General features: G+C 38.7%; 1 protein-coding gene across 4 annotated transcripts in view; it reads right to left on the minus strand.

Moving 5' to 3' along the window:
• Nucleotides 1-23,527, minus strand: part of cadm2a (cell adhesion molecule 2a) — a 197,651-nt gene that overhangs the window by 22,105 nt on the left and 152,019 nt on the right. For all 4 annotated transcript variants that reach the window (XM_051399780.1, XM_051399777.1, XM_051399778.1 and 1 more), the window contains 5 exons: nt 17,748-17,900; nt 13,471-13,608; nt 3,205-3,366; nt 2,749-2,839; nt 2,464-2,642 (listed from right to left, as the gene is read on the minus strand). In XM_051399780.1, the coding sequence (XP_051255740.1) occupies nt 2,464-2,642; nt 2,749-2,839; nt 3,205-3,366; nt 13,471-13,608; nt 17,748-17,900 (723 nt within the window). The remainder of the gene's footprint in view (nt 1-2,463; nt 2,643-2,748; nt 2,840-3,204; nt 3,367-13,470; nt 13,609-17,747; nt 17,901-23,527) is intronic.

Below are 23,527 nucleotides of genomic sequence, written 5' to 3' on the forward strand. Positions count from 1 at the left end.
AGGAAGTGCAAAAATCTCAGAAGTATGTGGTGAAACTTTTAAGATTTACATAAAAAAAGGTCTCTGATAAACCTATTGGAATGGACCGATAAAATATTAAAGCAGAAAATTACATTATTTATCTTTTCACTTGCTAATCCTAATCAATATGCTGCTGACTAGTGTGATTTAACTGGCATGGAGATCAGTTTCACACATTGGTAGGAAGTGCATTTTCTTGCCCGCATACCTGTATGTGAATTCTGCTCTTGAACTTCACATTTCAGCCTTCATGGAAAATTTGAATTTGAAGGAAAGGGTATCATGAATATCAGATGGTATGTATCAGTGCTCAGTGCAGACCTGTTTTGTGTCTTTGAAAGCAAATATGGCAGCTGTAAATTGTTTGTTTTAACTAAATATCTTAGTAATAGAACTATTACTACAATACTACTTACTATAAATGTTATTACTACATTTATGATGGTTTGAAAAAGGTCTTCATACAGTATACAAAAAACGAAACAAACAAAAACAAAAAAAATGGTCTTGTCACACTAGCTACTGTATAGAATGAAATAAAAAATATAGTTGGCAGCATTACCTATGAGGAGAAATACCTTTTGAGTTGCATAACATTGATATTTTACCTTGTCCTTACCTTTATTGTAGCCATTTTAATTTTACTCCAAATACACAACTCAGCACAGCTAGGATCAAGGATCAAGTTGTAAGCCATTAAAGTACCTTTCATTTAGAAGATGAGATTCTTTTTATATGACATTTATAGCCGTATTTTCATCCACAGATCTATTAAAGCACTTGACTGTCCATGTCGTCATTTCTGTAATGACATAGCCAAAGTCAAGATCCTTCTTCTCTCTTGTTGAAAAAAATGAATAACCTATATGTGTTATTTCTGTTTTGTAATCAATCGTAATCAACAGGCCTACCTGGCTAGCATAAAAACTTTCCATTTGGGGTGTGGACACCGGACACATCGATGATTCTGTTCCAGCTTAAAACATAGTTTACACATCTATGTGGCACTGACATGTGGATGACTGACACGTGGATGCAGACAGCTAACGGTATAAACAAAACCCTACATTGAGTGTCTGCATAGACAGACAGGTGTCTGCATACGCACAACAAACAATCCTTGCGGACATAGACAGATTACAACATTTATCTCGCGAGGACCTTTGGAGGCATGAGGATGTGGACAGTATACATTGGCTCTTACTGTGAGGTGTCTAGATGTAATAAATTACAGCATTGAGGTACATAAAAGTGAGCAATAAATACAAATAATCAAATGTAACTTATGTGATCTCCACCAATGCACCAATTACTATGTTGTTTAGCATTTGTAGCATTTTAATGTTTAACATTCCTGACTCTTGAGCTTTTTACGTGTTGCTGTGGCCTCGACTATGACCAGCAGAAAGCACTTCATGAACTATTGATAGTAACCTTGGTTGCATCCTTCATTGGCTCCACATCTGGTTATTACTGTACACACACCAAGGACAGTCAAGAGCATACTAGAAATCACTCTAGCTCTGGCAAAGCATAGCCATCGGCACCTGAGAGGTTTATTCTCTCATGTTTTTCATCATTTTCATCAGATTAGGTCTGCTTTTAAATACAAGAGCAAATGAAACACCCCCCAGGTGCATGTAATAATAATAATGTAATATTTTATTGATCCACTTTGGGAAATTCTCTTTTGCCTCCAGTCGGTCTCTCTGGCCAAAAACTACCTGCCTTTTTGTCCCTCATCACACACTCCCTAAGTTCCTAAAACAGAGGGAAAAGAGATGTGTCACTGCTCCACTCTTTTTTTAAAAACATTATTACTTAATGCCAAGAGACAAATGGCAGTGGAGAAAAGGATGAGCTATCTGTTTTCCCTCACACAGAGTCCCTTTATCCTCCACCTCCTCTGGCGTTACTAGGAATTACTTATCCTTCCTGGTGATATTCCTGACAACGCAGCACTAAATTCTGCCTCCCTCACACATTTCCCTCCTGGTGTGTGTGTGTGTGTGTGTGTGTGTGTGTGTGTGTGTGTGTCTGTCTGTGTGTGTGTGTGTGTGTGTGTGTGTGTGTGTGTGTGTGTGTGTGTGTGTGTGGGTGTGGAGGATCTGGGACGAAGGTTTATTTAAGGAAAGGCGTTGGTGGCATTTGTGTCACCTGAGGCCCTTATTCTCCCTGTGAGAGATGGTACCACTAATCACTCTTAGCACTGATACAGTATGCAGATCAGGAGGTATTATAATCCTGGTTTTTGCAGTGGAGTTTGGTGCCTGTGAGGTTCATATACTCTACTATTTATATGTAACATTACTGGTGTCCAAGGTATCCTCATTTTTTTCTTTTACATGTCCTCCATCTGTCAATTTCTCTCTGTTCCTTTACCTTTGGATGCGATCCCAAGAAACATGATTACCCACATATCAGCCTTTTCTCTGGACTCACCATAGACATAGAGTACATATTCAGCACTGCTGGTCCCAAGGTGGTTGCTAGCTTCGCAGCGGTAGGTGCCATTGTCTGTCTTGTTGAGTGAAGTAAAGGTGAGCTCCCTCCCCTCTACGATCATCCGGTCCAGGTCAGGAAGTTCACCCCCGTCCTTTGTCCACATCACAGGATCCGGCCTTGAGGTTAGAGGATGTGAAAGAGAAATGAGGCGTGCTACATGTTACTGTCTGAAGCATTGTATAAAAGGCTGACATCCACTAATACAGAACTTGAGAGACTTACGGGGGGTTTCCTTTGGACATACACTCCAACTTTAGGTACTGGCCCTCCTGAGGGACTGCAAGGGAGTGGATGATCTCCACACGAGGAGCATCTAGGACAGATAGAGAAGGCTTAGTAAAATATTCAAAATCAAATCTTAAAAAGGCATGAAACAAAAATGTATGGTGTGCGTTCATGAAGATTTTCATGGATGATAAATTATTACATTTTTGCCCAGGCCAGTTTGTGTGATAAAAGCACATGCACTGTAAATGCCATGTAAATATGTAAAGAATGGAAACACTTAAAAAAAATCTTCAACTCTAAAATAAAATTAAAAGGTTGAAATAAAACCACTCTTTAAAAATGCAATATTGTAACTTCCTCTTTCATGTATTTTTCTTTTATTCTCATGTCTACATGTAGAGTACATGTGTGTTTGTTTGAGTGTGTGGATGTCTGTGTGTGTACACTCACAGTGGACCTCCAGTACTTCAGTGGCCTGCTGTGGTGTCTGTGTGAGTGCCACATGGTCCACTTTGCAGGTGTAGGCCACTCCATCATCATTTCTGTCCACATGCAGCTGCAGAGAGCTCCGTACTGTAAATGTCTTCCCGCTTGCATTCACCTCTTTGGCACCTTTGGAGAGAGTTGCATACTGTCACAGATGCAGCACATTTATCTTGCAAGGTGTGATGGCCACACACCAATGTGATACCCCTGTGTTCAACATTTCAGTTAAGCCCTGCCTCACAAACACAACCTGATACTGGTTATATCTTCGTCATAACTCTTGGGCATTATTCACACAATCATTCCTGAGAATGGTAATTCTGCACTGAGAAAGGCCTTACACAAAATAATGAACAGTCAAATCAAGTATTTTAATGAGCAAAAAAGTCTGCCTACATCACAGGTTTCTGCTGGATGCCGCTTTGACATCTCTACAGTAAAAGTCCATTTCTCATCAGGGCTCTTACAAAACCCACCTGCCTCACTTGCAGGTTGGGACTCATTGAATATAATCTGTGTATTTACACTGTTGGCTTTTTTAACCACCAACCATCTCTGCCTATGGCTTCCTGGGCTTCACTGTTCCCACACAATCTCATCAAGCAGTTTCATGCACTTCACTTCTACCTCTCCCTCCAATCTTTCTACCCGACAACCATTTCCAGACAAACACATTACCGGGGCCAATCAGACGTTTTGGCAATAACTTCAATCAGCCTTGTTGCAAAGTGTCATTATGCACAGTCCTCTCCATCTGTACAACCTGCTCTCAGAGCTATCCCTGCAACACCTGCCTTGTAATCCCAACCAAACAGCTGATCCACCTCTCTATGCCCATCAACACCCCAATCATTGCCAAGGCACTGGAGAACTCCTGCAACCCATCTTCTGCAAATTATTGACATGATGCTCCGAAATTTGGCTTGCTCCTTGATCACATCATTCCACTTTTTGCTTCATTTGCCTCCCCAATGAGATAAGCCAAACGTGTTTGATTAAAGTTTCATGACCAGTCCTCATGACACCAATCTTTGACCAACACATTAGTGTCCTTGAAATCTTACTGGCTTGTAATAAATCAATATCCCTGAAAGCAGTGATGCCTAGAAGGTAGAGACGTCCTTCTAACTAGAAGGTCACAGAGTTGGTTCTTATAACATTGACTTCTTTCATGAGCTGGACACTCTGTACCTGTTCAGGGCGCCCAATGCACTGTCCAGATGTTCACAGTTTTCAGCATTTTCAGCGCTGTACAGAATCAACAGTACATGACTGATTTTCTCTCCATACCCTATTTAACACTTTCCCAGTTGTTTTTACCAGCCTGTAAAAATAAAGACAAAGAAAGAATTACCCTCTGGATTTGGTAGACTTCAATATCCTCTACAGTGATTCATGCACAAATTCATACCTAAATAATTTAAGAACTGTGGCTGTGTTCAGGTTGCAGACAACATTTCATGATCTCTGCCAATTTTTGACAAAGCCTCAGCCTGACACAAATGTTCTCCTAAATTCAGAAACTGTTAAGTAGGCGTCATGTAACACATCCTCTTGACCATCCACTTCCAGACTACAATTTCAAGCCAAACGTCACAACTCACCACTGCTAGATTTGCCTTTACAGTCTAGCTGTTTCACCACTTAATTGCTTATATGTATCCACCTCCAAGCAGGTATTTTTAATGCATTCTTCTTTTCAATCACATCTGTTCAACCAGTCCTTTGGCGGTGGATGGTCTGCTTATATCATGCCACCAGCCAGTATTTTAAATCATATCAAGCCTGTTCATCCACACTCCTACAAGGATTTTTTTCAAGAAAGAGAGAGAGAGAGAGAAAAAAATCACTGTTACACTATATTCAACTGCCCAGGCTTATCTCTGCATTCAGGTGTTACCCTTCTTTTTAAAATGATGTCCGTTTTTTCTCATCATAGCAAATTCAAGAAAGCATCAGTGTATGTACAGTCTCTCTCTCATGCTGGCCTCCTTTGTTTGTATCTCTTAAAGAGACTGTTTACGCTCCATATCCTTCTCTCCTCAGCGCTCATCTGCTCCACTTTCTAAGTATTCCACCCCACTGTCTCCTCTCCCTCTCGATTCTGCCAATCAACTATTCAGCTCAGTCACTTCCCCCAACTGAGGCAATGAGCCCGCCTCCCCAAGAGATGAATGACTGACAGGTCTGCAGTGTTAGCAACATCCATCCAGACAACAGGAGAGAGGGAAAATGGCTGGATTTCTTCACAAAGAGGAAATTGCAAGAGACAAAAGAGAGTGAAAAGAGTGGAGGGCTGGAGAGAGAGGACATTGAATAGCTAATATCTTTAGCAGTTACAAATATTCTCCAATATTTCTATTACTTATTCCACATCTTCATAGACTGCTTCTCCCTGCTCTCGCCTGTCTCTTCATCACTTAAATGTGTCTTTCTGTCTGCAGGAGGCAGACAGCTTTCCCTTTATTGTGTGTGTTTCCTCTACAATGTGTTATATATGTTATAATACAATAATAATCATTTAATATAAGATAAAATGCTATTAGGATTGGGATTAAAGAGTAGCTGGTTTAACCGGACACTTTAATCAAACACTTGAGATGAAAGATGAGTCATAGCTGTTCACTTTTTCTTTGTTAAACAGCTAAACAAGGAAAGGTTCAATTTATGACTATCTTGTCTTTGCACAAGTTTGAAAAGGATTATAACTTCCTGTCTTCTCTATAAAATTATGTCAATTCAAAATATTGTATTGGCTTTGTATGGATAAACTAAATGAATATTCTTGAATTGTGTGGTTTGATTGCGCTGATATGTTATACTGTTCAACACCTGAATTTAAGTACTTCAATCAATGTGATAAGCTCTTAGAGATTCCCCTGTAGCAACGGACCTAATGTTCTGTCTGTACTTACAACTCTATTTATTATTTGGAGTTGGCTTTCAGCAATAAACCCAAGGTTTCTTCTCAACGTTTGAGATTGAGAGACGCACTTTCTATATAATTCTGCTGCATGATTCAAGTCTCTAGACCCGTGCCTAGATTCTCATGCGGATTTGAATGGACTCTGATTGCCTCTGTGGGATTCAGGATAAGAGTACTACAAAAAATGACTTGCTTGCACGAAGTTCGAGTTCATTAATATCATTATTTGGTCCAAACTTTGCTTCTTAGATCTACTTTGAGAACATAATAACAGTTGTCTAACAGCAAGTAATACCCCGCAGTTAAAGTGCGCCAATCTGCATCCACTCTGTTGGCTTCTGAACTGTTGTGTGTGTGTGCACAGGAGTGTGTGTATGCACGTGTGTGGGTGGGAGTAGGTATAATTGGTCTATAAATATCTTATCACATTTTAAGCACAGCTGAAAGGAGCAGCTGACATCAGGCTGCCATTAAAGCTCAGGCTTGTCAATCAAAAAGCTCATCTGGCCAGTCTCATATCGCTCACACATGATATTTTTTGGGGGAGTTATTGTGGGAACTGATGAAGGAGTTGTGCTTGAAGGAGCCGATTCAGTCATCATTGGTGACTCTTGCTTTCTCTGCGGAAGAATTTGATTTGATACATGCTGAAGTTTCTATTCATATCAAAATTTTATTTTGGAGACAGCTGTTATTTTCATCTGCAACCCCTCTGCAAATGTGATTTTTAATAAAACACCAAAGAATCATACATACATAATCAACATATTTTTTTTACTAGAGTTTATATATAAAAGTAATAAAATCCAGATTTAATTCTCTTTATGATATTTTCATTTTAACTGACAACTAAACTAAAAATACATCTTCGTTAAGCTCTTGGGTCTGTCATTATGAATATATATATAAAAGTGCTCAATGTGTACTGTCTAAAACTGCCATAGCTAAATTGCCATTTTTGTTTTCAGAATTTATTTTTTAAGAGTACGGCACATCATTTTATTTCATTTCTTTCATGATTTGGATTTGATCCGAAACCAAGCTACCAAATGACATTTTGAAGTTTCAAAGCTTGCCACAGCTTTTCTATTTTCAGTCACCATAGTCACTGACAAGAAAGGACAAAAAAGAAAATTTTGTTTAGCCTGCTTTTTAATTACTGCCTCACAATCAGTCAAATGGCTTATTTAACAGCTATAAACAGAAGCACAATCTAGTGGAAATTCAGCATTGACAAAAAAAGGTTTCTTCACCATGTGCATTTTAAACTATGTATGTTTTCTTTTTCAAATAGGAAAAATAGACACCATCCTACCATATTCACCTGTACTAACTCTCCTGGCAGCATTATTTTGGCTGTGACTGCGGCACACTGTTCAGTGGGTGGGTGCTCAGAGTTCTGCATCACTGGTGTGAGCCAAGACAGAGCCTTGGAGGATTAGAAATGGAAATGACGGGCGTAAAAATGTAAGAATCTGACCCTTTTTATGCCAATTCACAGGAGAGCGGGATGACACAAGAAAAGAAGATGAAGGGACAGACAAGACACACAGAGGAGGACTGCTGTGGTGGGGGAAAGAATCATCAACAACAGCGACAGAGCTGATTAATCCTGGCAGCAGGCGGTCCGAGGGCTGACTCAACATACTCTGAACTGCATCCCATCTGAGATTTAAAACAATTTGTACAATCAAGAACAATGTAAAATCATCTGTGGGTGAGGATAATCAAAATATATGGTAATACTAAACACTCATTTAAATACAATAGATCTCATAATGCACACAGAAATAAATATGTTTGATATGTACTCAGTCTGCTTGCTTTCCTTTGCTGAGCTGCACAATGATAGGTATGATTTAACTTTAAAACAGGAGCACTAATACATAGCAGGCTCCAGCTCCAGTGAGGTGTGGAGATGATATATTGTGCCCTCCTCCATCTTCTCACTTATTCTGGCTATACTGTGCAGTATTCGGGGAGCTGAGCCTGTTGGCAGCCTGTAAGCATCCTCCCTGGTCTGACCTGTCTTACCAGTTCAACCCTGCACTTAACTGACTGGTGACAATGACCAGGGAGCAACGTTAAATGTTAGGAGAGTGTCTATCAGTGGCTGGCAGACTCGTATCATAATGTCCTTTCTGACATGAATCTCCTTGAGTATTCACAGCTAAGAAGTGTCTACTGTGGATCTGTGAAGACGGTTTTTCACTGGCCCTCAAAAGGAGAGGTCTGGTCGGTCTCTGTGCCTTGGCATTTAAAGCTGGACAGGTGCTCCACCTCCAGAATGTTGCTCTTAATGGGCATAGACAGTGGGTGTAGCAATCTGACCTCCTCTTCATTCACCACAGAGCTCAAGTCTAACTCTGTTAACCTGATCACACACTCGTATGACTCCAGAGACAGAGATACACCTCTACATTGGCATATTTAATCAAGGTGATATAAGTTTAAAGAAAGAAAGAAAGTAGAGGAAGAGATATTTGTGCTCAAGATATTTTTGCTCTAGCTATCCTGTGGTTGTAGAGTTAGACAATGCAATAACAGCATAAAACCAGAGAGCTTTATCTTATCTGAGCCCGGTGCCTTGCTGTTAATTAATAAACCAAATGAATAGATTTCCATGGATCTCATTTCAGGCACGTGCTTGTACACTATGTGTGTGCTTTTGCGCTTGTGCTGCACATGTATACAGGATAGAGATGCATCTTTTATTCATGCCACTGTGACTTGCAGGAGCCATCTTGAAATTACATCTTTAATGGTCATTGATCCACTTCACCCCAGGGAGCTGGATAGTATAAATGTAGTCCCAACACAGACTTTGTAAGTAGTGTGCAAGGTTGTCTTACACTGCCGAAATGAGTGAAAATGTATTTTCTTGTAACTCGAAAACTTCTTTAAATTCCTGAAGTTAATTCTTATTTTCGTGCTCACAATGTCACTCAGAGTCCCATCCACTTCAACGTCATCTTCTTTGATAATAAGCTGCAGGAGCTATTGCCTCTTCACTTCTCTCAATAGCTCTTTGCAGAGCACACCTTAGAATAATGATGGCCACCTTATTCTGCTCTCACATGCAGTAGTCAAGGACAATTACCTATAAATAAAGGAGTAGCCAGCACTATTTCAAAAGGTTGTTCAGTGGCTGTTCAACTCTTCAGTGAACGGGCAAACTTGAGTGATAGTGTACTAAAAAGTCAGCAGACGACGACCTAAAATAGTGCGAGCTATATCTGCAGTAATAGTTCCTTGTCCTTGAATAACAAGTTTGACAACAGAATAGGGATGTGACCGCAAGCGAATTTGAATCAAATCTTTGTGTTCTTTTCCCTTAAGCCCCCTTGGAATAGAGTTATCGCGTAACATGATGAAGCAATAACCTCTACAGTTTAGGTCAGAGAGTATGATAATACAAGTCCGATAGCGAACATCCCCACCCTTATTTGAAATAAATATTCATTTCATCTCTGCCTTGCTTGGTCACCACACAGCTCCCTCTGGTTCAGTGGTGTGTAAACAAGTGCTACATGTGGTGATATTGGCATAGGTCTCTCTGGGTTACGGTGTGTAACTGAGATAGAAATATATCATTACTGGGTGGGGACTGGGGGATCTGAGGGACAAAGAGACTGAGAAATAAGAATATTGGATTCTGTTCCACACACACAAGCTTATGTCCTTACATGCGGGCTGTCTGCTCCATCTGTCTGTTTTGCTCTCACAGACACACACATACGCAGATACACACACAGACACTTAGCATAGGGTGTCCGTTAACTGCATGCGAATGGGTGATGGACTGCTCCAGTGGCTCCGCCGGTAATATAATCTTCTCTATTCCCCCAGATCCCACACCAATATGTCACAATTGTCATTTATTCCCAGCATGGTCACCCACAATCAGATGGCTTTTCACATTGAACACACCCTGATCCTGTCAGGATGATGAACACTTCAAGTGCACTGACACACACCTACACATGCATACATACATTGTGTATTATCATGTGTCACTCTTTGTGTTCATGTTTATTTATTTCGTCAGTTTTAAAAAGAAAGTCAGGCCACAAGAGAGTGGCTTGTACATTTACACACAAATACATAGTGCGTTGGCGTCATGTATAACAACTCAGACTGACTGTGTCCAGATAATAATTCACAGCTCCTTATAACTATGAGAAAGTGGATCAATTAGTGGCAGAAATGCATTTATGGTGTGACAAAGAATAACTAAATGTGTCAAAGTGTACGTGTCAATCATAATCTCAAGAATAGATTTTTTTCCTCCTGAACTAAAAATGTCCTGAATACGTCTGACAAATGGATCACACTGAACGATATACTGCTAATTAAAATAAGACACCTACTTGTCAGGAAAGACAGAGTATTAATCAAAGGATCAACATTTCCTTCACCTTTGAAACCAACAGCATAACCAACATTTATACATACTTTTCTTAGTTTATTTATTATTATTTCTATGGGTAAAAAAAAGATAATGTGACAGCTGCTAATGGAAACATGTAAGGTTCATGGATTTGATTTGATTAGAGGTGAACTTCTGCAATGTTAAAAATCCGATTTGGAATTTGTCTTCACAAACACACTTTTTTTTTAGCATAAAGGATGTTCTGAGGAAGTCCGGAGAAGCGTGATGACACAGATTCAATATCATCTCCTAACTACAGTTAATTAAATGGAAAGATACCATGATATCTGCTTAAAACTGTGTGGAAAACCAGCATTGATTTGGGCTTATCTGCTTGCTTATCTGGACCCTGGGAAACCCTAATGCGAGATAACAGGCTGAGATGTCTGGGCTTAAGCTTGGGTAAAAAGGGTGTGACGGCAGATGGTGAGAGAGCTTTTTGGTGAATTCAGTGAGGGCCGAAAACATCACCTCCGATCGAAATTCTTGACGAGTCCAAAAGCAGATCTGACAAGGATCTTCTAATCTGACATTTGTATAAAGTCTCAAGGTTCTGCTTTCTGTTCTGGGACAATGTTACCAACATGTCCTTTACAAAGAGAAAAATGACTACATAATGCTGATGTTATTTTTTCGTTTCGCTACATAAATAATTATATGTATAATATGTATAAAACTGTTTTCCTAGTTTCAACAGTGTTGGAAGTTATATTCATTGCAGAATACGTTTACACAGGGGGCAAACCTGAGCACACTATCTGTGTCCTTTCTGGGCAAAGGACTACAACCTTGTTGCAGTGAATAATAATACTGATATAAAATTGTACAAGGCCCAAATTAAAGATAGTAGTGTGCCAAGTTGAGGAGAGAATTATAGCATCTGACCTTAATAAGAAAGCATATCCTCTTGAGACTACCTTCACTTCAAACCACCAAGGATATCTCTGGGACTACCTGTTAACTTTCTGTGGTAAATTAAAAGAACATTATGTCCTGGCTATGTTTCCATTTGCCTTACAGGGAGCTCTTCTCTTAGTAGTGGGCCACTGGGAGAAGCAATAATCACCCGCAGAGACACAATAAGCCTGTAAGGAAAAAATACTCACTCTGCTAATTAGCATGTACCCTTTTTCTATAAGCCTCAGAAGGGCAACAAGAGGAAATATAAAGTGGAGTGACAAACTACTATAATACACTAGTTAGATTACAAAAAATAAAACAAACAAACAAAAACTCCAAATAATATGCAACTTGGGGATCTACTCATAAACATAGAATTTAATAAGTGAAAGATAAAAGTGTGATAATGGTTAGAGAGAGTAAAAGGAGCATTCTGTTATATTTTAATAAATTATGTGCAAAACATAAGGTTTTGTCAGTGCATGAGAATAAGCATAGGAAGTCTATTGGCAGTTAGCATGCTGGTTGTTGTTACCAGGTGATATTACAGTGTGTTCTCATAGAAACTTGTATTGCAAAAGTTCTATAAAAATACTATATTAAAAATATTGTAAAACACACTGTACATTCATTTAGGAACTGGAATAAATGTGCGCCAGATAGAAGGGAGGCCTCGTCAATTTTGATACCTGAAAAGCAAAAAAAATAAAAATAATAAAAATAATAAAAAACCCTGATAGCTGAAACAGAAAGCATTAATATGCAAAGTTAATAAGCAAAAATCATGCACGCTTTGGCAAAAATGATTTTTGTGGTTTATTAATCCTTTGTATGAGCAGGGAAATGAACTCTGTGAAGTGTCTGTGTGTTTCGCATTCCAAATGCGATTTTATTTTATGTTTTTCTACATTTAATTGGACATTTAGGATGTGCAACACCTGGCTGCTTGTTATTCTCACTACTGAGGTTCAGTGATCTGTTGGGTTATACAAAGATTTTGAAAGTTTATTTCCAAACCTGCAATGCTTTTTGCCAGTTTAAAAAAAAAAAAAAGAAGAAAAAAGTGATTCTCAATCTTATCTGTTTGTTTGCACTTGCAGTCATTTAAATTAGAGAACAGTGATTTGCATTTTGTTATCTGCCTTTAATCTGCTTTGTGAAACAGCATAGAGACCTTGGTAAAAGTTACGCAACTGTGCAGTTGATCTGTGACAGTCGGTCCCAGTGGGTTCTGCATTTTATTTGATACAGAACCGCATCTGTTTCTCTATTCCTGAAGAACCTCATTTCATCATTTCATGTCACTAGCTCTCTTTTCTTCAATATTCTCTCTCTCTCTCTTGCTCTCCTGTTCAAACAATTACAAAGCGGATGGTTCATCAAGTAGAACAGAGCAGGAGCAGGGTGGAAATGAGGTGTGTAGTCCAGTCAGTGTGATTTAGAACAGCCCTCTGATAACAAGGGAGGTTAATGTATCGGTCTCAGGCCAGAGGACACATGCTGAATCTGCTCTATTAGAAACAACTTGTTCGGAACAAAAATACACTGTTGAGACATCCACTGCAGCAGTTTCATGGTGCCAGTTTTATGAAAAAGACTTTCTGACCATTTTCAAAGCATTTTAAAAAGGCCCATTTTTCTGGCATGTTTGTGCTCTGTTTGTTTATTACACAGCGTCGTCTAAGCCATGCTGAAATGTGATAATCAATACTTTTTAGTATCTGACAACACAGTGGAGATGGGGATGACTCCCTAGAGAGAACAGTTACAATTGTGGGCCTAACTGAGCAGTTCATTGCAAAATGAAACTATAGTTCGATATCAGAAAGTAAATAATTATTACTGTAACGACATGGCTAATAGCACAGCATCATTATCTTTTTAAAACTATAATAAGTAACTAAACTGCTTCATTGAGAAAATGTTAGGAATAGCACGATCTGATGTAAATGCATATACAGATATCACATACCTTTGATCTCCTTTTCATTCCTGAACCAGCGCAGGTCGGCGGCAGGCTTGCTGCCCTGAGTGATGCAGGTCAGAGTGATGTGGTCTCCCTCCATGGCAGGCTTCATCAGGCCATCGATCTCTGGCTTCTCTGGCACACCTGAAGGATGGATGAAATCACCATGATGGAACTAATTCACACACAGCTGTATGTCATTATGCAACAATAATATTATAATATTATTCCTTATTGAAAGTTCTCCTCCAGCTCACGCCCCTGTGGGGAGATTAGAGAGCAGACTGCAGAGCGGCATCCCTGAGCAGTGTCCTGCTGGTGAACACATCGGGGAGAATTCATGCTGGCACATCGTTGGATGGTCTCTAACAACTGGGCCATCTCCTGCTTTAAGGGTCGGTTCACCCAAATTACAAAGAAACATTTTTCTCACATACATCTAATGCGGGGGCTTTTCAAAGTATGTTATTTGATCCCATAGACATTCAACAATTGAGCCAAGATAGCCTAATATTGCTGTTTGACACTTCAAATACAGAAAAAGGTCTATCTTAAGGCATTTATTAATTTCTGACTCTGGGAAAGTGAGAAAAACAGAAGAATCCGCCTCTGAACTAGCTCTTTAACCAAATCAAACACATTTAGGCTACTCTATGTGATCTCCTTTTGATAACCAATGTAATAACTAAAGTCATATTTTTTCATTTCCATTCACTGAACCTCCCCTGAAACAGTTCGGAGCCCCCTGCGGAGGCCCCCCTCCCATATCTAGCCATGCAGATATAGTTATGATTTTCTTTGACTGTAATGTGAGATATCTGTCTTCCCCCCTCAACTCAGAAACAATGGAGGTGAATAAAGCTTTCTTTGTGATGCTCACAGAATTGACAAATTACATTTAGAAGTTTTCACTTGAACTATTTTCTACCAAAGAAATGGTAGCTGTGATGACAGAAAGCAAAATAAATAATACATAAATAAATGGCTAAAGAGCAGAAGTATAAGTTGTTTTTACCCATGTGTACATGTGAGTAAGCAAAGGTTTGGGACCACAGAGGAGGCCACAAGGTTGTACAGAAAATGTTCATTACTGGCCCTTCCTATAATGAGTGTTTTAAGTGTGTAGTGTCTGCCCTTCTAATGTCAATGAGCAATAAGGATGCCTCAGGCTGAGTGACTGAAAGGTCTGTCAGTCAATACAATTGACTGACTCTGGCCTTGTCTGTCTTACCACCTCCTGTAAGGTTTATTACCAGACTTAAAGGTCTTCCTGTTTTCTGTTTACCAGACTTTTGCATACACAACCCTAACAATAGCTGCTGCTTGGTAGACACAGTCAGTGTTGGATAAATAACTGAAAAATAATAATTACTTACAGTTAATAGATTCTTATCTCAAAAGTAAAAAGTAAGGGACTGTCAGCTATATTATTTTAGCGTTGCTGTGGGACAAGACAAATGTATCTATTATTAATACTCCCAGTCACCAGAGGGCATTATAGACTTATTGTCTTGGTTAGTAGACAGGCGGTTTTAGTAGAATAACCCACATGAATATACACATTAACAGAGCTTTGCTACAGTATTTAGTTAATACTTAATTATATTTAATGAACGGAAAGCAATAACTGTCTGGGGCCACCGTAAGGTCGGGTGACGCAAACCCGAAAATCAACCGGATACACTTGAGTGGGCTGATTTTCTTCTGGATTTGTCCTTCATTTTAAAACGTAATTAGTTACATTACTATTTACTAACCTTATTGCCAAAGGAAGTGGAATTACACGAAAAACGTAATTTCATAATGAGTTCGATGCATGGTTATCAGGTGTGTAAAGTGTCACTATATCTAACTAAATACTGTGGTGTGTGTCTAGTGAATGAGTAAATGTGGGTGGCTTAACTCAGAAAAGTGTTAGAGGTTTTTTCTCCCAGACCAAACGAGAACAGATCAAATACAATGTTCATCTTATACAGTCACGTTCCCCTTGGGTGGCTAGAGGCTGCAAAGCTTTAATCTTTCTCTCTGTTTGTGTGTGAGTGTGGAGTACCGTGGGTGTGTGTGTGTTTTCCCTGCTCATGTGTGCATCGTGGATTTATCTGCACTGTGGTGTATTCGTGCGTGTGCATGACTGTTTAAGCATATCCAACAGCGTTTTGAAGACATGAAAAAGAAATGAGAGCTCGATTTCTGATGCGAGTGAGAAAACTGGATTCCGATAATTCCTGTGGTCATTGTGAACACTGCATACACATTTTAGAAATATGCCTCTTATATAAAGTTTAAAGAATCATAGTGAGTTACTAATAATAATTTAAGTTTTAGCCAAGCTCTCATGGCTCTAGGGATGGCAATGTCAGTCTGTGGGTTGATCCACCACTTTGGTCCAGACTGAAATGTCTCATGACACCACAATAATTTAGCTCCCTTGACCTTTCCTCTAGCATCACCGTTAGGTTCACATTTGTGGTTTTGAGTGAAAACAACTCTTGGATGAAATTTATTGCGCATTATTACGTGCCCCTCAGGATGAACTGTAATAACTTTGTTCATCCATTTTACATCAACATTTAAATTTGTCTGTTACGTTTTTTTTTTATGACCAATTACTTGCAAAACTAATGACCATCAGAATCAACTAAGCTAATTAACAAATGCAACAATGCTAACACACTAAACTGAGATGGTTAGCATTATACTTAAACTTCATCATGTTAAAATAGTCACTGTGGACATGTTAGCATCCTGATGGTGGTAATAGATATTTATTCACCAAAATATTTTCAGAAGATTTTTAATACAAAGCTCATTTCATTGCACGTGTATTTAACAATCTGGTATTTTGTCCAAATCCATTTCCATGTTTCCCAGTAACACTTACAGTCCATAAACAGTGGCAAATAAACCAGGCCATTCCCAGACCATTTTGTATGTTTATTAAATCTCCCTTTCTGTTTCCTGGCTTGCACCATTAACTATTGTTCAGCATTGCAAAATAATTTTCTCCATATCCTTATTGAGCAGTAGCCTTTAATGTCTGTAATTCTCAGAATGCTTGTTAACACAGAGAGCCAGCTAATGGTCCTGGAGAGCACTAGCACATCTATTAACATTAGCGAAAAAACTAATTGGCGAGATAATAAGCCCGGTGGCAGGAAATGAGACAGTGTTTGTGTGGGGCGTTGATCACAACACAAACATTACCAGAGGGCCTAACAGTATGTTTTTATTTGTCTGCAGATGCAAGTATAAGCAACTGGCTATTTGTAACCATACTCAATGTGTTGTATAGGAAAACAACAAAACAGAACCGAAAACGGTTTAAATTAAAAAATCAACCACAAAACTCATTCAAAACTTAACCTCCACCAAGGTTACACTATTGTCTAGAGGTGTTATTTTAGTAAGACTATTTTTATTAAGTTAACACACAAAATGGAATATACATAATTAAAGAATCGTTGAATACATGCCCTTGTAATGTTAACAGACCTATACTGCACAAAAACAAAGTTTTTCTTGGCCCATTGCTCAACTTTACCACCTAATTTCATTGAAACATTTAAAAACATTTGGTCAACTACAACTATTGTACTCCACTTTTTTTATCCCATTTTCTGTTTGGTTATATGACACATAATCTGTGAAAAAATCTGGTTCCTCGGTTCCTCCTTATGCTCTTAATGGTATTTACTAAATGAAATCGACCAATCAGAGCCAAGAATTGATTGTTGAATGTCATTCAGGCAGACAAATACCGATGCTGGTAATGAGACTCAAAAATCTTTCTCAGACATTTAAAAAAAAAAAGTTACCCCCTGAAGCTTTACAACTACCACCCTAAACAGATTTTAATATTGATCAGCTTCTAAGATTAAAATAAACAACAGCTTTTCTCTAGGGCATTCTGTTTGTTCAATAAACCTATGGGGAGAAATTAATACAAGATGCAGATACCTTTTTTTTTTTTTACAAACAGCAGCCTACATTGGGGATCTCCAAAAATAGTTGGTGAGTGGAAAATCAGGGCTATAATCACGTATGAACTAACTTATGTGAACTGGGCATAAGGCATTACAGCCATAGGAAATGTCTGAGTAACATTTCTTCTAACTAACCTACAACGTTCGCTTGCTCTAAAATGTGTCCACCACAGACTGACTTTGAATACTGTTCAAAGTCATTCTGGCAAATTTAGGATTTTTTAAACTATGGTAAACCAGACAGTTTGTAAACATTTCCTTTAAGCAGGAATTCAACTTTTGTTTAGATGCTGTACTTACCTAGAACCGTCAGGTAGGCTTTGGCTGTTCTGACGGGCATGGTGAAGAGAGAACAGGTGTACATGCCTTCATCAGACAGCGTGACGTCACTGATACTGATGGTCAGCTCCGACCAAGATGCATGTACCAGCTCAATCCTGTTGTCCCTTAAAGCTGGACAGAGAGACAGACAGACGGCGAGTTAGCAAACGTTACAAACTGTTTTAATGCCAGAACCGTTTGAGTGATGAGAGTTATCTTAGCAGTGCTGCTGGAAGCAAACTTCCACAATATGATCAGAATGTCATGATTTGCAGGCACAATTATTTGATACAGTGTATATTAGAAACGGTTTAATTGACTCCCTTTCTCGTGTGCTCTTCATTTGACAAAACTGGTTTATATTATGTCTGTATATTGCATTAATAGCTCCTCTTCTGTGTTTTACATTTGGGTAAAGCAGAAACCGTGTTGAGCCTGATGACCATTCTAGAAATGTATGTATATTTGGGGAACACTATCCATACACACAGTCAAATAGACAGACAGAAAGAGACGCAGAGTAGAGGAGGCACACTGAGAGACATTAACAAATGTGAGATGGCAGCAGCGGGAAGCAGCAAAAAAGGAAAGAGAGATCAGGTATCTTAATATTTTGCTGTCCCTCTATTATATGATGCTGAACATGTCCATATTGTTGACAAAACCAACAGCAGAGTGCCATCTCAACTGTACACACATTAGTCTTATCCAACCGTAACACTACAAACATGCCAGAAAGAACACAGCAAAGCTCCAAAAAATGTTTTTTTTTAAATGGACAGCTTCTGGCTTTTGGCATTATTTACAGTCGAGCTAATTGAACTGTTCAAAACTTCAGCTGTTTGCACAAGGATATACAATTTTGCCTATTCATTTTGAAATGCTAAACTTAATGGTATGCTTGTTGCCATTGCAAAAAGGTGTAAGGGTCATTTACATTGTTTACTACTTAGAAAGAAAAATAGCACTAGCCATGTCAAGCTGTGTAGTGTATGAATAGATTTATTTGCATAAACAATCAAACCTCCTATTGAAATGTGACCTCAAAACTGAACTTTCTGTTGAGTCTGAAAATGAATGCATCAGTATGTCTCTACAGTAAACCATACTCATACAGTGTTCTGTGCTGGAAACCCTCATAGACATTTTACTTATATGAAAATGTAATCTTCCAAAAGACATAACTGGAATGGAAATCAATACTGCAATAACAGGCTGAGAAAGAGGCCTAATGAGAATTTGGCAAGATATGAGAGTTGAAATAGATCTGCTGAAATTGGATGGCTTGTTGAAAGATACTCCATGGTCTTCAAAGTAGACTTCATATCTGCGTTACAGTGGGAGCATGCACTACGTTTTTGAATTACATGATTCATGTCAGTTAAATCCAAGGGGTTTATTGTGATATACTAAACAAAATTATGCAAAAGACTGGTTTTCACATTGAAAATGGACCATGTGGATTGTTGAATGTAATTGTCAAACATTTCTTTCATTCTGTTTTGGTGGCCTTGGCTGCTCAAGAGATTAATTCAAGCCTTCTTTTGCAAGTACAACGCCTTTCTACAAACCTTATTTAATATGAGCAGCCAAGGTTACTTTGCTTTCACTCTCCATCAAAGTGACTTGGTGCACACCTCGTTCAAGTGCATGGTGTCTGTGTATGTTCGCGTGTGTGACTGCATGTTTGAGTTCAGCACAAAAAAGGCATGACTATTTGTGTACAGGTGTTTATATTTTCTTTCATGTGAGGCTACATGAAAGAATATTCTTATCTTATGGTAATTTGTGAGAAATCATATAAAAAGTAGAGCGCCCTGGTTTGGTAACCTCTCTACAAAGATCTGAAGAGTAAAGACCATTAGACAGTCTGTTTGTAGAGTACTTTAAAGAGTGTCTGGCTGAATGGTGAGAAACGATACCCAAGGTATCTGAAGTACTGAAACTGTGTTTCAACATCCTAAAGCTTTAAGCCAACATTTAAAAAAGTAATATTTATTTCCCATATACCTTAACCTTCCCTAACCCACACAAATCTAGTTTTTCTGAACTACAATGCAAATCTTACAGATTCCCTCCAGACAAGGATAAAAATACAGTATATATAAAAATAATCTGCTTGGAACAATAAGGGGTCTGATATGTTTTTTCTGCAATTTCCACATTGAAATCCTTAAAAGGGCATCTACTTCTTCTACCTCAATAAAAATGCCAGAATCTATGAATATGCAAATTTGGTTAATTTCTAAAGTTTTCCTGCTGGACATAATATGTCTTCTACTTCACTGTTAAGTCCATTCAGTGTATGTGCACTGCTGGCTTCAAGTTTCTACATCACACTTGTATAGGTTGCATACTGGACCAGATTTTGTTTTCCAAACTATCTGTGATGTCACAAATCATGCTCAATTAGGGTAACAATCAATGATCCTGTAGCCAAGAGAGCTCAGTGCCATAGTATTTGGTTGTGGTTGTTTGTATGTGCAGTGTGTTTGTGTGTGTGTTTTCTGAAATTGCAGGGTGTTGAGATCTCTCAGCCACCTTTGGAAAGGGCTTTTTTCGAACATAGTACAGATTACATTACATACAATTCTTTACTGGGATGTTTCTATCATCAACTCCCATACCATCGTATTATTGTTTACTTCAGTCCATATCACATTTTTATACTTTTTATATAAGTTTAAAATGTCATTTGTGGCAATTCGTTGTACCGTCAGAGTCTTACGTTTGATTGACTGAATCAATGCCAACTGCTACAGTATCAGCTGTGTTTTCACCCACTTACGGCTGTAATTTGTCAGTCACTGGTAAATGTCTAGCCCTTGAGGTGACTCTGAAAGAAGGTGTTAGGCACATGCAGTGCATTCTTTTTACAGCTCCTGTATATGCATTGCTGCAATGATCACAGAACTGACAAATGTAGAGAAATGTCAGTGAGCACACAATCTCGTGTCATTTTGTCTGCCAAGGGATGGATAGCTTTTCTTTGCCGGCTCCAGGCTAAACACCTTGCAGTAAATTGCAGTAGAGTTGTAATCAGTTTGGCTAAACGACAGCTGCTCTCTCTCATTTATTACTGCATTTGTTCTGTACCTTCCCTTCCCTCGCAATACCGGTTATCTCTACATGCTGTGTACCGAGCCTGAGCAGGCGTGACACGTTGATATGAGCACATGACATATCTTTAGGTTTGGCGCTGGTGACAGTAGATTCCTGTTTCTGTGTATGAATACACATGGCCATCAATGCAAGACCACCGAATTAGATTTAGTCTAACGCACTGCCAGTTCGGTTAATGGTGAGACCTGTCCTGAAAAGATAGTTGCTCATGTTCATGCAGTATGTATACACACACATGTGTACACCTTGTCTCATCAAAGAATAAACTAAGACAAAGAATAGATTATTTGGACTTATTCTAGACAAAGAATAAATTATCTTTTCCTCAGTATATCTTTCTGTCATTCTTTCAGTTTCTCTCCTTCCTCCTACCCCCACAGACCTCATTCTGTCGACTCAGGCAGCTCCACTAACCTGTGAATGTGTACAAGTTAAACAATGCTTCTTTTCAACTGTTGTCTTATTTGCTTTGGGCAAGGAAGTATGAGCAGGCAAATGTCAGAAAATACAGTTACTGTTGCTGGCTTGCTAGCTGTCGCGATGCAGCTCTGCTTTCTTCCTCCCCTCCTCAACAGCCCATTCTGGGAAGTTGTTTGTGTGAGGAATTGGATAGATAGATAGTTGTTGGAAAAGTGTACAGAATATTCTAACTTTTTGGTCTGCTTAAGCCGAGTAATTTGAACAGTGACTTGAAGTGACATTGCATTCACATTTATGAGAGGGCCTAACTGTAACGTGATCAGGCTGCAGCAACCTGCTCGAATAACTGATAATATCACAATCATCAATGTGAACACAGGCAATAATTTATATACTCCAGTTTTAGAAAATCTGAAGATACAGAATGTGGATTATTAATTGAATCATGGTTAAAGTATCGTTTCTGCATTTTCCAGTGGTTACAGGCGGAGATCAGGACAGTGTAGATGCCAAAAAGAAAGATCATCCTGATCCCCCTGGAAGGCTGGATTCAGGCTGGATTTACAAACATGAAAGGTGTCATTTATTACCATGAAATCATGGTAAAATTGGTAAGGATACTATAATGTAGTCATAAATACAGATTTTTTATTTTTATTTTAATTAGCAAATCCTAACAAATATTCCTGTTCCCTCTTTGATTATTTCCTCCATCTCTGACTTTTGTCTTAAAACTCACAGTTGTGCTAGTTTTAGAGCCTGTTTGTCTCATTTATAACATCCTGATCACTGAACATTATTAAATACATTTCATTTTGAATTTAAATACACTTGATGCAAATGCAGACAATACAGCTTAAATTGGAGATCCTAAAGACCATTAATATACAATAATAATAAAGTAGTGAACACACACACACACACACACACACACACACACACACACACACCCACTGACTCACTGTTTTTAAAAAATTCTCTTATAAATGTATAACATCCTCCATCTTTTTTTTCTATTTTTCCCTCACACTTTCCTTCTCCCTTGCAATGTAACCTCTGATTTCTCATTCTATGCCCAGTGAAAGGCTGGATATCGACAGAGAGAGACAGAGTAGAGGTGAGGAATGTATCCGTTGCTATTTGTCTGTGAAGGTGCTGCAGCTGCCCGCCATCCATTAGAGACCATTAGAGCAGACAGTCCTGAATTTTGTTCATGGCAGACAGTTGTTGTTGTCAACATCAAAGAGCGGTGTATTTGTATTCCACAATAACTACTTACTGAATCTACAACCATATTTTTTCTCATTTAATCTCTCTCTGCATATAGAAAAAAGAAAGAAAGAGAGACAGAAAGCAAAGCTGTGAGATAGTTGTGTTTTATACATTTGATTGCCTTTATCTCAGCAGAACTAACACAGAGTAACTTGAGACGTGACAATTATGAGTTTGCTAAAGCAGTTGTGGTTTGATATTCAGGAACCAAGTGGGGGCGGAAAGATTTCTCATCTTATTACGAGCGCTGATGACCGTCGGCTCAGATGAGCCATCCGTGTTGAGTCTCCCCTGAATGCAGCCGTGACTGATCAGATAACAGAGAATAAATGGCCATAACTCCAAAGCCACCAGACTCTCTGTTCCCAAACCGTATATTCAGAAAGGCACAGAGGAGAGTGGGGAAGCGTCTGCTATCTATTTTTAAAGAAATCTGTCGAGGATGAGAAGAAAGGCACATCTTTGAAAAGGAAAACTGAGACAGGGAAAAGCTGAACAGAGAGAAGGTCAAAGATGTCTTGTTTCTTTTAAATTAAAAGTGACATTTTTATTCTGTGGAAAGACGTTGAGTCAGCTAGTGAAACAGTCTCACTTAAATTGACTGAATGGAGACAAACACACATTTTATATGATGTTACATTCAATCATAATCTTTAAAACATTAATGAGCAACAGGTTAATAAAAACAAAGTGTGTGCTGCAATTTCTACCACATCTTTTCCTTCATTTCACCGCTCTCTTACCTTCACCTCTGCAAGAACAACCTTTTCAACATGTGGGATGCTTCCCAATTCATATATCTTTTTCATGACATCCTGATCATTGTTTGTTGTTGGGTTTCAAGAGAACATACTGCGCTGTATCTTGTGAATGTAAGGCTCTTTGACAACCCATGAATGCACTACAAGCACAGTCACAAAGATACAACACAACAACCTTTTTTT

Source organism: Dicentrarchus labrax, unplaced genomic scaffold, assembly GCF_905237075.1.
Source record: "Dicentrarchus labrax unplaced genomic scaffold, dlabrax2021, whole genome shotgun sequence".
Classification (NCBI taxonomy): Eukaryota; Metazoa; Chordata; class Actinopteri; family Moronidae; genus Dicentrarchus; species Dicentrarchus labrax.